General features: G+C 37.4%; 2 protein-coding genes across 2 annotated transcripts in view; one reads left to right on the top strand and one right to left on the bottom strand.

The window, feature by feature from the left end:
* The window catches only part of dcst2 (DC-STAMP domain containing 2), an 8,493-nt gene extending 5,196 nt beyond the window's left edge, over positions 1-3,297 (bottom strand). Inside the window, exons 1-4 of the mRNA XM_016550774.1 lie at positions 3,249-3,297; positions 2,822-2,923; positions 1,473-1,686; positions 1,053-1,210 (exon numbers count right to left, since the gene is read on the bottom strand). Of these exons, the coding sequence (XP_016406260.1) occupies positions 1,053-1,210; positions 1,473-1,686; positions 2,822-2,923; positions 3,249-3,297 (523 nt within the window). The remainder of the gene's footprint in view (positions 1-1,052; positions 1,211-1,472; positions 1,687-2,821; positions 2,924-3,248) is intronic.
* Positions 3,298-6,000: 2,703 nt separating this feature from the next.
* Positions 6,001-15,878, top strand: dcst1 (DC-STAMP domain containing 1). The gene is made up of 13 exons (XM_016550776.1): positions 6,001-6,109; positions 6,223-6,362; positions 8,019-8,190; positions 8,284-8,427; positions 8,505-8,626; positions 8,719-8,873; positions 10,013-10,112; positions 10,181-10,276; positions 10,647-10,773; positions 11,300-11,416; positions 12,877-13,019; positions 14,421-14,531; positions 15,471-15,878. Exons 1-13 carry the CDS (start codon positions 6,001-6,003, stop codon positions 15,711-15,713), a joined length of 1,779 nt encoding a protein of 592 aa, XP_016406262.1. The 3' UTR covers positions 15,714-15,878.
* Positions 15,879-16,285: the final 407 nt, after the last annotated feature.

Below are 16,285 nucleotides of genomic sequence, written 5' to 3'. Positions count from 1 at the left end.
TATTTAAAGAGAAACCAATCCGATGTATATTTGACATTTGAGGCTTAATACTATAGAAAAGCAATAAAAGTTTTTCAGTTAGTGTTTTCAGCTTGTTTATTTTCATATAAAAATATGGCATGCAGTTGCTTCTAACAAAAGTGTAAACATCATTCATTTAATCGTAAATTAATAATCGCAATTACAATTTCAAAGGAATAATCGACAATTATGATTTTTGTCATAATCGTGCAGCCCTACCTTACATATACCTAAGCCTACCCGTCTCCACCCCCTGATCCCTAAACCTACCAATCTCCACCACCTAGATGTGGATCCAACCACGCCCCTGGATCTTGTGTTCTGCAGTGAGGGGCTACTGTGGCCCGTGGTGCTGATTACGTCAAGAGGATGGGCGGATCCCTCTGTCGGCGTCAAAACACAAGCAGGAGGGCTAAAGTTATCGCGCACTAATATTGCGTCTGCTTGTACTTACTGCTGTTGTTTCTTTTCGTGTTATCAGAAAATAATACTTCTGATTTGGCCCGTCAAAAGTTTAAATCCCGTCTGATAAGCGCGCATCCTTGTACGTCTCGCAATGATTACACGTGTATTAGATCAGAAGGCATAGAGTAGGTTAGCCTATTGTAGTAATGTTGTCTCTGGTCTGTGAGTGTAAATGCGTTCAGGGGGCGTGGCTTTGGACGGCGATTGCAGGAAGGGTGGGATGTTCGCTTTCAGTGCTATCAGGCTAAAGTTAGCATTTTCCAAGATCTCCTATTGTACCTTTAATACCAAGTGTAAACAGCATTTTCTATCTCTCTGAGTGTGAAACACATTCCCTGTTCTCTGGTAGTTGTTGACTTTTCCCTTGTAAACTTTTTCTCATCTTTCCTTGTTAATATCTTCTCTCTCAGTTCAGGGTCGTCGTCCACATTTTTTAACCCCTCAGCCGTTTCACTTATCTAAATGTCTATGAACATTCCTTCCTTTCTTCCTTCCTTTTGACCCTTCACCCCACGCCATCTATCTGCTAACAGACACATGTACACATCATTTAAGTATACACTTACAGGGCCTGATGAAGGTGAGAGTTTCTCTGTGGCTGAGGGGAAGAACAGCTGCTTTGCCCTGTCTGGAGCGCTTCCTGTCCAGCTCAATAAACTTGTCAGTTATGTAGATGTTTTCAAAGTTATCATTATGAAGGTACCGATTTTTGTACAAAACGGCCCTGTTCACAAACACATAAAAACAACTGAAAATTACAAAAATACTGATGGATATACTTTTCCACAATAGAGGAATATTATTAACTACAATATTATTAACTAAATATATTAACAATAATTCACTTCTACTTTTTTGGACTAAAAACTGAACAGCTCTATTTAGTTCTGACTAAAATAAATGTAAATAAAGATCAATTTTGTGAATATGTCTCAATGTGTGTGAGTATTTACAATGGCTACTTGTTTTTAACAGGAAGTACATACTGGAGATACATGAAGAGAAGCAGGAAGAAACCCAAGTATGCCAGTAGAAGCTTGAGCTCCTGGAGGAGGCCCAGCTCCTCTGACACCTCCTCCATGATCTCCTGAGCAGCATCCTGTATGGACTGACTGTTGTTCAGAAGCAGGCCAAAGTTGATGGAGGTAGAAATGTTGAATTCAAACTCCTTTTTAATTCGATCAAAGGCTGCAATAGTTGCTAGGGGTAAAAACAACAAAATGGCAATAACTAAACAATAAGCTTCTTTCAGAGTAACTGAATAAGTATTAACTGAATAAGTTAAGAATCACTCCATGCCAGGAAATCACTCAGTACTGTTCAAAGTATGAATCTCATAAGAGCTGTACTTACGAAAAGCCAAAGCAGTCCTAATGTGGTCAGCAATATATGATGGTAAGATGCAGAACAGCTGTCCCACTGCCAGAAAAGCCCAGTAAAATAAATAATAGGCATTAATTTAAAAATATCATCTGTGCAAACTGACTGATTTGAAAAAAATTTTGAGTAATGACATCAGTTTTCAGTGCATTACACTAAACAGCAGATTTCTGCTCCATAAGGCTATACGAAATTATGTTAGCGCTGGTTCTGTAGCTAGAGTTCATGTTTAGATTTGCTGCCAGATCATGGTCATCCTGTTGAGGAATGTGTGAGATACATGCACATGGGAACACAACCACCCCTCTTCACACTGTAACATTTAGGGTACTTAAACGTGACAAACTGTTCCCACAGGAACAGATATTGTAAATAAACGTTGTATATATCGAGCAGGGAGATGAACAGTACTTAGGACTCTGTGTCACAGGAACCATTTGTCCAGTTTCTGCAATGGCAGACTAGATATAATATACCAAATATAATGAAACCAAACCACTGTGACGCAGAAAATAAACAGGATACTGTAAATTACAGTAAGGAGTCATTGCGTTGAGGCTATAAGGTTTCCTGTAAGAGTGTAATGATAGGGCTTACAAGGGACTAATCATATACCAGAGACGCACCACGTGTGAGCCCACAGAGAGACTGGAATCCATCCAGGAGGTGGCAGAGGAACGAAAACACAGAGAGCAGCTCCATGCAGTTCTCACGGGCCTCATCAAACAGCCTAGTGCACTTCTGATATGGCAAACCCAGATTGTCATTACACACATCACCAATATTCGCCAAGAAGTGCAGTACATTTCTTAGCGTACGAGCTGAAAAGGAAACAGAGAGACAGAGGGACTTCAAACATGCCTAGACCTCAAACCTCAGCAAATAAATGAAAGACCATAGGCGGGTTTGCCCAGACAATGTCGTTACCGGATGTTTGGCTGATTGATTCACTCACCGACATGCCGCACAGATTCCGTCAGAGCTCTGATGAAATTTTGTGCTCGGCCTGCCATTGAGTGAGCATTCCTCGCCATCTGCTTTATCTTACTCAGGGCCGCTAAACAAAGATGTTTTCAGGATATCAAAACAGAAACATGTACAACATACTACTGTAGTTTTCCAGTAAACCAGAAGACCTCGATTACCTTATTCACATGGGTTTCAATAGAGTTAGAATTAAATTGGAAAAAAATAGATCTATGTGTGTGTGTGTGTGTGTGTGTGTGTGTGTGTGCATGTGTATCTAAATATTTGAATAATATTCATTTGTGGACTATCCCTTTAAGTTATTATGATGTGAATTTCAAAATAATTTCTCTACTTTTTTTGAAAGAGGTGCATTGTTGATATCTTTAACGTGATGCTCTTGCAGATAGACTCACGTAGCAGTGGGTTGGCAGCACGCTGCAGGAGCTGTTGTGTTTGGTTCATGGCAAGTTCTGCACCACAGATCACACTGTCTGCAGCCCGTTCAACATTTTCCATCGTGTTGCTCACTGGGCCTTGGATAACCAAGGTACAGATGAGGAAAAGAAGGAAATTTTTACCCCTGACTTAAAGACAGAGAAAGAGATGCACTGAGTGTTATGGTGAACAATAAAACAGGAAAAACTGAGAGGTTGTATTCTATTGATAATACAGAAGATTTAACAGTATTTTAAATAATTAAAAGTAGATTAACGGGAGGCTGGGGCTAGGTTGTCTCGTGAGGAAGGACTGTATCTCAGTAGGTTTTGAAAAGTCCAATCAATCCTAGTGTTTTTAGTAGTTTTGTAAGTTGTTTCTAAACACAGTTTTAAATACCAGAACCTTTACATACATTTTTTTTTTATTCTGCCCTCCAAACTCTGAACTGAACAATAAAACTACATACATTCAGATGGAAGGTGACACTTTATTGTACAATTTAACTCAAATTTCTGTTGTCAGTTCAAGCTAATATTCATAATTGTTCATATTTTACATGTTAACTTCACATTCACATATTTATGTGTTACCTTTTACATTTTTTGCTGTTTCATGAATTAGCTGTTTAATGGCAGGTTCCAATCTGACAACATGAACATCAGTTCAAATGGTCAAATGTGGGTCTTCAGTGAACTTTATCTTTTTTTCGTGGACAATAACAGTGGAACTATTCTTTCTTTCTTTCAGCCTAAGGCTTTAAAGTAGGCTTATGTGTCTAGACTGAAATTCCTTTCAAAAATAACCAACCTAGAGAAAACGCGTGACGACTAGCCCCGGTGTCCCGAATATATCTCAACTTATACGTGCGTTAATAGGCTATTAAATTATCAGCGAAAATGTTATTTACGCTTTCACATATAACACCGAATACGTTTAAGAAAGAGATTGACAGCTGTTTATTTACTCGAGCACAGCATTGGGAACATCAGCGTGACGTTGGTGCGCACGCGGTCCGAGAGGCCCGTAGCAAACCCCGCGCAAGCGGCGAGGATGCCGGTAGTGATGATGCAGAACCAGAGATCGTGGTTCTGGATGTACAGCGCTGTCATTCCGTAAACTGACGCGAGGAACAGACCCAGAGTAAACCCAGCAAGACTGCGCTTCAGCTGACGCACCGCCGAGCTGCGGCGCAACCGCGACAGTCTCCTACCGAGACACTTTACAAAAGGTGCTTTTGGGGCCATCCTGAAGAGAAGTGATAAAGAGAGCAATTAATTTTTTTTTTTACGATAAAAAAGATAGAAAGATAAATAAAGATGAACCCTAAAGCATCGCTGCGTTAGACTTACCTGTCCGCTATAGAGCTTGTTGATGTGACAACTGCTCTTCAGTGAAAAATGTAATCAATTTTAGATCAGAGTTTGACTTTGATACATGTGGGCGGGTATAAGAGGGTCTACGACCCATTTACAAAACTGATACTAGTACATTTTGATTTCATAAATGTTAAAATGCTGTTTATATCAAACCCATTAGAGCTCATTCTAACTGACTCATGGTTGCATCTTTTAAAATTGCTTTCTTTTGCAGGGTTCTTTGCTAGCAGGGAAGAAGAAACCAGCAATGGAGTGTCTCAGGGAAACCCGAACTAAATTACCCCACTCAAGTGTGTTTATCTTACATTTTTAGAAAACAATATCGGTCTACTACACTAGCTGTTGTGCATATAGATTATGACTTTTTTTATGAATTTGCAGCTTTGGAGAAGGTGTGTAAGCGTATTCTGCCACATGGAGTTTATAAGTTCCTGTTCGGACCACTGTCACAGTTTCCTGTGGTTCGACGTCTCACAGGCGCTGGATTTGGTGCTCTGAGTGGAGTGGGCAAGTAACTCTGCAAAACCTGGTGTACACTACCGTTCAAATGTTTAGGATCAGATTGTAGGTAATCTTTTGTTAAATGGTTTTGAAAGTAGTCTCCTTTATGCTCACCAAGACTGCATTTATTTAATCAAAAAAGGAAAAAATATTTTATGAAATATTATTGCAGTTTAAAATAACTGTTTTCTATCTTAATATACTGTAAATGTAATTTGTACGGTAAAATGTAATTTCAGTAGCAATTACCCCAGTCTTCAGTATCACATGATCCTTCAAAAATCATTCTGAAATGCTGATTTGGTGCTGGTTAAACTTATTTTTTATGATTATGAATGTTGAAAACAGTTTGCTGCTTAATATTTTTGTGGAAATAGTGATGCAGTCATTATAGGATTCTTTCATCGATAGTTTTAAAAAGTAATACGTTTAAACTAAAGCATTTAATTGAAATAGAAATCTTTTGTAACATTATATATGGTTTTACTGTCACTTTTGATCAATTTAATGCATCCTTCCTGAATAAAAGTATTATTTTAAAAAGTAAAGAAAAATCATGCTGACCACAAACGTTTGAATGGTAGTATATTATTTCATTAAATAACTACCATTATATTACAGTTATATAACTAACATGGGATGCTGATCTTGTCTTAACATGTTTTTAAAGGATTGTTTTTCGGACTCATGCAAAATATTGCCATGACAACAGTACAACGTGTTGTTGTTGGATGTGTGTTTGTGGGTAAGTACACTGAAGAAAGTAAACATTTGACGCCAGTCATTTATTATTCAGTATTTTGCAAGAGCTGTATTGTGTGTTGTTGCAGGTCTGTGTAGTCTTGGAGGCATGTTTTCCTCCCTGTTCCGCTGCTCCATCCTCCTGATGTTTCCTAGTATGATTGGATCTCAAGGTCGGACATTCCTGATGGTTTATGTGCTGCATGGACTTTACCAGGGTAAAAATCCTAACATATACAGGAGCATTAAACAAAGCACACAGATCTCAGAAACTTGGACAGTCATGAGCCTTCATTAGTTTTTGACCCATCACCTAAACTCTTCCCATCAGGCCCCATTGCAAACATCCAGCGTAATGTGCAGGATGTGGCCTCCTCCATGGGCTGTAACATAGACCTGCAGATCACACACAGCAAGGTGATGTGGAGAATGCTGACAGAGCCTTACGTGCAAGTAGTGCAGGAGATAGTGGTGAGTCCTGACACTAATGTTCACTTTGTCAGCTATTTTTAATATAGTCTTAGTCCTCAGTCAAATATTTTTAATTTGCTTAAAATTGTAATCATGATTCTTGTCAGTTGAGAACCTTCTTTTTACATTTCAACAGAATTATTGTACTTTCATCTGTTAGCACAGGAGACGTTAAAGGCAGGGTATGTGAATTTTCAAAAACACTTTAGAAAACTGATTCGGGCCGAATAGCAAAACAAACTTGTAGCCAAACAGCAATAAGGGGCGTGTCTACTCGTGATGTGGAGGAGAGAGCTTTCAGTGCATGGGACGGACATTAGCCGAGCCGAGCGACAGAAAGATAGAGATGGCGGATAAAAAAAAACAAAAGAGGAAAACGTCTGCGGAACGATAAGGCAAGAAGTAGGACCCGTGTAAATATCGGATCAGCTTTCCAGCGCTGGAGAGAACTCAAGGAGCGGAGGCCTGCGATCGGACGCCGAGGTTGCTTTGTTTCTTCTCAATAGGTGAGTAACACCGTGTCTACAACAGCTAAAGTCTGCCTACACTGGACACGATCAAACGACCGTTGAAAACCATTTGAAATGTGTCAGCACGTCATAAATAGAACCCGGCAGCAGTTTTCTGTAGGGGATTTGTTGCGCCGCGCCGCTCACGTCAGTAGACACGGTGTAACATTGGTTTTGCTTTCTTTCACAGAACTAATCGTTGCCTGGGTTGCATACGTATATGTGGGGCGGAGCTATCAAAATAGGGGCAAGACCATTTTGGGGTAGGGGCGTGTTTGTTTTGGTGATTTCAAATATCAACATTGGCTACCAGAAATCGCTTACTCTGCCTTTAATGCCAGTTCATGACATGGTTTATTTGACTTCTTTAGTCATCTAGTTTCCTGATTTATTATATTACCATATCTATTATATATCATATCATATCTCTACATTATGAAAACTAGTAAAACTCAAAAGCTTCTCTCAAAAGCTAAAACAAGGATATTCTTAATATTATTTCCAATAATTCCGATATATGTTAATGTTTTTCTATTAAAACAACAACAAAAATATTTTGTCACACAAGAGGTTGCATAAGTGCTTTTATTAAAAAAACACAGTCACAAACACAGTTTTTATTAGTGCTGGGCAACGATTAATCACATCCAAAATAAAAGATTTTTGTGTACATAACATATGTGTGTGTACTGTGTATATTTATTTTGTATATATAAATACACACACATGCATGTATATATTTAAGAAAAAATATGTTAGGTTTACATATTAAATATATTTATATATAATATAAATTATATGAATATAAATATATACATACATGTCAATATTTTCTAAATATATACTGTATGTGTGTGTCTTTTATATATAAGAAATATACACAGCACACACACATACAGTATATTATGTACACAAAAATATTTTATTTTTGGATGGATCGTTGCCCAGCACTAGTTTTTATTTTTTTAAACTACATTTTAGTCTTGTCTTTTACTTCAACAATATTGCATGGAAAAAAAGGTTCTCAACGAACATTTTTGGTCATAGTTTTCATTAACGAAATTAACACTACCAGACACAGAGTGTGAATATACAATTTGCCGCTATGAATCTTGGAAATCTGTCCCACGAATACCTTTCTTCACAGAATGACAGTGATGAATTTCAAAAAGAGACTCAAAATGTGAGCAGACAGTTCCAGAAGATTCGGGATGAGGTAATGGGTCAGTACGGATATGACTCTCTTGGTAAGGAGTCTGTCCATACGGCCAACAGCACCCAGGAGGAGTATGTAGTGAAGACTAGAGCTCGCTGTGACTGTGAGTGTAAATAACAAGAACACAGGCTATTATTGACTGTGTATGATTGGGCTTTTAAGGTCAGCTTGATCTAAATGATGTTGTGTGTAACAGATGTGGTGCAGCAGGGAGTTAGCCGGTGTCAGGATTGGTTCAGTGTTAAGTGGGAAGAGTGTATGAATACCATTCAAGTCCCTCTTATAAACCACTTCCTCTGTGTACCTATGCAGTTCCACTTTCTGTGTGATATCATGAGAGGTAAGATTTACATGTTGCATCTGAGCTAAACATTAAGCAAAGAGGATCCCAGGTATATTGAGTTACTTTTCTCTCAGTGATGACATCATGGTGCACCGAGAAGATCCCAGTTGAGGGAAACTTTGGTCAGACCTTCGACAAACTAAACGACTCCATCAACAGGCTTGCAGAACACTTCACCACCAATGTAGTGCTTGAGGTACAGCAAACCCTCTCATTCTTAATATAGAAGAGTAAATATCTGATGTTTGTTTGTTTTAAAAACATTTCTTCTTATGGTTGGTCTTGAAGAAATTGGAGCAGCAGTCAGTGTTTGGAGTGGACATCCTCCAGAATTTCTCTAAGGAGCTGAGCCGTGAGTTTCAAGAGAAATCAGCCATTGCTGAGAAGATAGCTGGGGTGATTAACTTCCTTCTCTCATTCACCTTCATCACTGTGTTCACCTCGTAAGTTCTCACTCCTTTCATTAGCACTGTTGTGCTATATGTGCCCTACTGCCCTTAGGGGATGTTGTACCAGTAAAAAGTGCAATCTTGTACAAAGGTAAAATTCAGTTTTTTTTTTCCGTCGGTGTATCTGCTGCATTATTCGAATAATACAATATATTGTAAGCAATAATATAAATAAGATTGTTGTATGTAATTTTGTCTAGAAAATGCCTGCCAATAAAATACAGTGAAAAATAATATTTATGTACTACAACAGAAGTTTTCAATATTGAGGTTAATAAGAAATTTTCTTGAGCATCAAATCAGCATATTAGAATGATTTGTGAAGGATCATGTGATACCACAAGAATAATTTACATTTTTTTAAAAATATAAAATTACAGTAATATTTCACAATAGTACTGTTTTTACTGTTTTTTTGATCAAATAAATGCAGCCTTGGTGAGTATGAGATTTCTTTAAAAAACAAACTTTTGAACGGTAGTAATATATAAATATAATATTATATTTATTTAAATAAAAAATATACTCCATAAAATGTTGTTCAGTTTATTTTTATTTGATTTCGCCAGTAGAGCGTTTGGATATCATTTGATTTATTGGAAAGAAATAAATCATTTTATTTAGCAAGGATGCATTAAATTGATTAACAAATTCACAAAAGTGACAGTAAAACTTTTACGTTGTTACAAAAAAAAATATTTCTGATAAATGCTGCTCTTTTGAGCTTTCTGTTCGTAAAAGAATCCTGAAAAAATTATCACAGTTTACATAAAAATATTAAGCAGCACAACTGTTTTCAGTATTGAGGTTAATAAGAAATGTTTCTTGAGCATCAAATCAGCATAGAATGATTTGTGAAGGATCATGTGATACCACAAGAATAATTTACATTTGAAAATATATACAAATTACAATAATATTTCACAATAGTACTGTTTTTAATGTTTTTTGATCACATAAATGCAGCCTTTGGCGAGTATGAGATTTCCTTAAAATAAAACTAAACAAATCTTATTGATCCCAAACTTTTGAGTGGTAGTAATATATAAATATAATATTATATTTATATAAATTAAGAATATAATATTCCATAAAATGTTGTTCAGTTTATTTTTATTTAATTTTGCTTGCAGAGCGTTTGGATATGTTCATCGGTATTGCAGAGACATTCATTTTGACAATGTCTACATAACAACCTACATCAGACAGATTGATGCTCGCAGAAGGAGAGCTGTAAGTTAAAACCTTACACTTACACAGATCCGTATCTGTGTTTTTGCTAATTTGAGCATCTGTTTTAGGGAAAGAGGTATTTGCTGCCACTCAAGAAAGCAGAGCAAGAGAGCTTGATCAACCCATGGAGCTTATCTATCCACCCCAGCGAGCTCATGCCTGTGGTACTGTATGCTATTATGGTCCTTGTGTTCAGCATTGAATTCATGTTCTGACGTTCAGGCTGTGTCTTTAATGGAGCAGAGTTAAAAGTGAAGTGTGCCATTTCTGTTCGTCTAATGGCACCAAACAGAATTGGAAATGTCATGTTTTCAAACAGGTTTCTCAAACTCATAATTCTGCCCCAAACTCATGCTATTGTTTGAATCAATGTTGCTATGTTGGGCTGAATAGGATCCTTAAGGAAATAGAGCAATGTTTGAGTGGTGCCACAGAGACAAAGTTTTGGTGCTTTTCAGGGAAATCGGCCTATGAATGAATAACTTATAGTTGTCTTGTTGATTTTAGTTTTGAAAGGTTGTGTCTTTCGTGCAGATTGTGGGCTTCCTGCAGGTTGCATCTCTGGCTCTGTTTGTGTGTGTTCTGCTTGCTGTTGATGGAATCCTGTACAACATCTTTGACCTCATCCGAAGACACACTTTCACCACATACTCAGTTACTAGTGAGCACAAATACAAACTATATATACAGTGGGTACGTTATATAGACAGGTGTGTGGCTTTCCTAATCAAGTCCAATCAGTATAATCAAACATAGCTGGACTCAAATGAAGGTGTAGAACGATCTCAAGGATGATCAGAAGAAATGGGCAGCACCTGATTTAAATATATGAGTGTCACAGCAAAGGGGGTGAATACTTAGGACCATGTGATATTTCCGTTTTTCTTTTTTAATAAATCTGCAAAGATGTCAACAATTCTGTGTTTTTCTGTCAATATGGGGTGCTGTGTGTACATTAATGAGGAAAAAAAATTAACTTAAATGATTTTAGCAAATGGCTGCAATATAACAAAGAGTGAAAAATTTAAGAGGGTCTGAATACTTTCCGTACCCACTGTATATGCATGAGCAGTATTTTCCTTCAAGAATAAAAGCATTGACATACAGATTGTGCCTTAGACTGCTTGTACATTAATTTGATGTAAAATATTACTGTATATTTTCTTTCTTTGTCTCTACATCTGTAGGTGTTCATCACATAGACATTATAATTGGTGGAGATTCCATGTTAGCCAGACTTCTGCGGAAAACCATTGGCGCCTTCAACACCTCCTCCAATCTTGATGTGCAATCCAGTAACTTCCGTAGGTTATTTACTATTTGAGTTTCAATATTCTCACTGCAAGGATCTATATTTTTAGTTTAATTTTACACGAATACCTTTGGGGAAAAGAGACTGAACATTATTCATGGCAAAATCCAAACTCTGAGCAAGCTAAGAATAACTGCGCAGACATAGAAGCCCTAGGCAGATGAAAGAGAAACAAAGATCTAGAAGAAAATAATCTCAATGCACCACAGCTGGAATAAATATACTTCAAATATGTTATTGCTTCATGACCCAGATATCGATGTAATATTGTATTGCTAGGTCTCTGATCCTCAACATCATTCAAGGTCTCTCTATACCACCGTCTCAGTTTCTTTCAAAATGCCATTTCAAATATGTCAGGTTTCTTCCTAGCATCCTGAAAAAAATAAGAAGGCGCGAGTTCTCCAACTTCAGTATTAGACAGACTGTGAATGTACTCTTGTGAGACACTGAATTCCTCATTGCGTGCTTCTACGGGTGACTGTTGGCAATGACTGATTCTCTTCCGAGACCAAGTGACGTCCTCAGTCTTGCCGTCTATTTAATCTGATCAAAGCTCTGATTGTGTCTGTGTGTCTCATCCAGATAGGTCTAAATTGATCTAGACCGGTCAGCACAGGGCAGTGCACATGCAGACGGCTGATGAGAGGACTATTTATAACACTAGCATGACAGCACGCATGCCATTGTATTATGTTTGCTTGCCATGTAACTTGATCCAGTAATAGGTTATTTGTGTCTATATACTCTAGAGTTCATAAGTTTGAGGTCGGTAAGATTTTTAAAAAATAAATTAATTGTTTATTCAGCAAAGATGCATTAGATTGATCACTGCTCTTTTGAACTTTCCATTCATCCAAGAATCCTGAAAAAATTAAGCAACAAACTCCACAAAAAATATCAAGCAGCACAATAATAAATGTTTCTTGAATCTGCAAATTAAAATGATTTCTGAAGGATCGTGTGACACTGAAGACTGGAGTAATGGCTGCTGAAAATTTAGCTTTGCCATCACAGGAATAAATAAAATTTTAAAATATATTAAAATAGAAAACTATTATTTTAAATTGTAATAATATTTCACAATATTACTGTTTTACTGTATTTTTAATCAAATAAATGCAGCCTTTGTGTGCATAAGAGACTTCTTTCAGATACATTAAAAAAATCTTACCGACCACAAAGTTTTGAACTGTAGTGTCCTAGCTTGAATGTCTTCACATACAGACTTGATTCAAACTATTTTGTTTTTGTATACTGTATAATTTTAAGAATACAGTCTTAAATTAATAGAATGTTCACCATCTAAAATCTATCCGAAAGTGAATGTCATTGTGATATTTACATACTGAATTGCAATAAGTATTTTTCTTGCACCTGTCTTTCTTGCACCTTCACTTTGCATCATTTTCCTTCTTCCTTGTGTGTGTGTGTGTATTTATGTGTGTATAGAATGTTTGCCCCAGCCACATGCACTGAGCCAGTCAAACTACTTGTGGATCTTCATCCCCCTTTTACTGATGTGCCTCATGTGCTGCCTGCAGGTGTACACCAATCGTCTGCGCAGGGTCATCACCGCCTTCTACTTCCCAAAGGTACCATTTCCACTGACAGACTCCTATCTTTTGGTTAAACAGTCCTGTCCTGTTCAGCAACCCTACAGTGAAATCCATCCAAGGGGCCCAGCACCTTATTAATGACTGATTGTGCGGATGGACGGTTTGTTTGGATCGAGAGACAGAAGCTAGTACTCCTGGCAGTATTTATCATTAACAATATTGGTCTGTCATAAATATCAGAAGCTCCTTATGCTTCCTTTGGCTAAGGAGCTTAAATGAGTCACTGTTCTGCATGTGCTGCTGCATTCTAATGCTGATCACGTTTTGGATTACATAACCAGACAGATGCAGGAATAATAGCTGTTGGACTTGCAGTAATGTAATGTGTGCGTGGCAGCTATCAAGCTAATGATCTGTTGATGAGTTCCTCATATTTCTGTATTTTTTTTGTTATAGTATTGTCTATTTACTAACAAAAATGCTTAATTTATTAAAGGAAATTTCATCCTAGTATCCTAAATCAGTTCTGGGATGAGGTCCCTGAGCTGTGTGTTTTCCTAAAGCGTTCTTCTCATAATGCAGTTTGGAATAAAAAAATAATTGCCACCTTTCATAGTCAGTACATTTCACAAAAGATTTCTCCCAGCAGGAGAATATTTATTATTGCTCAGGCTGTTATTTTGCCGTTGTACTCTTGGCAGAGGACGGCTTGAACAAATGCTAAAGGTCTCCCCTAGCATAACTGAAACAAACAAAAAGCACAATAACAGGCAAATTTCCTTCCTCTGATGTCATTTTTTGTTTACATCCAGTACTCCTATTAAAATAAACTGTTCATTTTCATTTTGTTTTTTTATGTGAGATATGGTCCAGATTGCTTACTTGTGTTTTAAAGTAGTGTAAGATAATAAGGTTACTAACAAAATAATAGAAACTTTGATGACTTGTCTTTGGGTTCTTGGCTCAGATCTGCAGAGCATGTGGCACTAGTCCATGGGTAGTAGAAATAAATCTCTTATGCAATATAATCCTTTTGGTCATGATTGTAACTGATATCCTGATTCAGCAAGTTCAAAGTGTCTCAAACACAGCGTAGTGTAAGAGGAGGATACTTTCTCACACATAATGAGTGAAATATGTGTTCTAGTGTATGTGCGGGTAAAGTACTAATAAGATAAGAGGGTTTTAAAGTAATAGCATTAGATTTGCAGTACTCCGTGGGCCCGTGCCGGCATGAGGAGGATTACAGGCACCCTGTAAAGCCTGATTCAGCTAGTGGCACAAATGTTACCTCATTCATGAAGATGGGAACACTGGTGGTGTTTTTATTCCTGTAATCCTACAGGTGATCACTGTAGTGCTATATTCCTATAATGTGAAATGTTATCTTCAGTATTTTGATGGACGAGACCCATCTGATCTGTTTTTTTTTTTCAGAGAGAAAAGAGACGGATCCTCTTCCTCTACAACCTACAGATCCAGAAACGTATCTCCTTCATCAAAAGACAACAACATCGCCTGAGAAATCAAAAACAGACATTTATAAAGGTGTGTGTGTGTGATGCATCTGCACAGGGCCCTACAGAGAAAACAGAACTTTTTGTAAATTTTCAGTTTACAACCTCTTTAGGATTTTCAATTCTTTTAATTTTGTTCAAAAATTGTACATTTGTAGAACAGAATTCATTTAGGTCATACATTTAGTGAAATCTGAGAGAAAGCATGAGACCAAGGTTACATTCAAAATCGCGTACTTCTCCACTATATAGTAGGCAAAAAAACATGTCCAAATTTACAGTATTCATAAAACAGTAGGCAAAAAGTACTGGGATGACCTAATATTTCCGCCAAGATTCTGAAGTGCACATCCAATGGACACTTTACTATCCCCTGAGGCCATGGGACAGGATTTGTGAATGGCAGTGAAACTGAAGCTAGTAGGTCACATAACAAATATATTACATCTGGATTACATTCATAATAAAACATACTTTTTGAATGGTTGTGAAGTATTTATTCAAAAGAAGTGCCTACTCAGAGAGTATGCAATTTCGGATGCAGTCCAAGTTGGTTAGATTCGTTTGGAAAAACATTGCGAGCCGTTCATGCCAGACTGAGGAGAGAGGTGTTGTAATAATGTAAAATATGTGAAAAATAATGTGTTTTTCGAACAACCTAGTATGAGAGCCTGTTCTAGTACACCCCCAAAACAAAATCAAGACTTTGTAAAAGAGCATAATAGGACCTCTTTAAAAACTGCCAGCTATTTTGTGGGAGATTATCTATCTGACAAGCAAACAAAAACAATCAAACCATTCTTCAGTAGCCGCACCTCTCCAGCTGTAGCAGTGAATGCACAACAGTGGCCTTAGGGTTACATGCCAAGTAAAACACTCAGCAAATTTAACACTTTTGACTATTTAATAAATCCCAAAATATACGTTTATGGTCCAATCTCATCTTCGAACTCCCCCTCTTGTCTACCAGGTGCTGTCGGCTGTGTTGGCCCCACTGAAGCGTGTGGGCTGTAGGCTGCGCTGGTGCTGGGTGTGTGATGGATTTGTGAGGCAGAAGCAGGCTGTGGACTGCAGTTCTGTAGGCTGCACAATGATCTGTTGTCAGCAATGCTGGACAGACCTGGACAACATCTGCTACGCCTGCTTTCCTCATGACCAGTGTGGGCAGCAAGATAGCGGCTCTGAATCTGATGTGTACTATGGCGGTTTATGAACTTCAACTTCTGACATGCAACATTTTCACAGCTGCATACATTTCTGATATTTTAAGTAAAAAAAAAAAAGTTTTTGATGATAAATGCCTTTTTTTAGATTATTATATATTGTCTTTGCTAAGTGTACACATCTGAAATGGGTAAAAAAAAAATCAAGTCGCCTATTCGTCTCACGCAACCTTTAAAAAAAGTAATCTTTAAACCTTTTAAACAAAACACCTTTTTATGATATACTTTTGATATATAAACTTGTAATTAAGTCTTAAATAATTACATTAGGGTTCTTATGTTTTGTTCGTAATTTGATAATCGGAAAGTGTGTAGGCTACGTTGCTCTGGTTCACGATTTCTGTTTACCTTGCAATTAAACTTTCACGTCTAATTGTTTGAAAACGCATAATTGTATACAATGAATATATTTTCAGACCTTCCCAATACTGTTTTGACGTCCTTTAGTACTTCCCCCACCATAATAGTAGGCTACGCCCAGTATTTTTCTTTACTATTCCAGCTGTTGGAAGAACCAATGCGTATAATCACTCTGGCAAGGATTTGAACCGGACCGGACAGC

This window comes from Sinocyclocheilus rhinocerous, unplaced genomic scaffold (assembly GCF_001515625.1).
Source record: "Sinocyclocheilus rhinocerous isolate Xijiao unplaced genomic scaffold, SAMN03320098_v1.1 scaffold2059, whole genome shotgun sequence".
In the NCBI taxonomy this organism is placed as follows: Eukaryota; Metazoa; Chordata; class Actinopteri; order Cypriniformes; family Cyprinidae; genus Sinocyclocheilus; species Sinocyclocheilus rhinocerous.
The sequence above is the reverse complement of the archived record's forward strand: the minus strand, read 5'-3'. Positions and strand labels throughout refer to the sequence as shown.

Bases quoted from the DNA above. Each gene is read 5' to 3' on its own strand.
- dcst1 (XM_016550776.1), top strand. From the start codon at position 6,001: ATGTTTTCCTCCCTGTTCCGCTGCTCCATCCTCCTGATGTTTCCTAGT. The intron at 6,110-6,222 runs GTAAAAATCCTA...TCTTCCCATCAG, and splicing joins GCTGCATGGACTTTACCAGG to GCCCCATTGCAAACATCCAG. The intron at 10,113-10,180 runs GTAAGTTAAAAC...CATCTGTTTTAG, and splicing joins ATGCTCGCAGAAGGAGAGCT to GGAAAGAGGTATTTGCTGCC.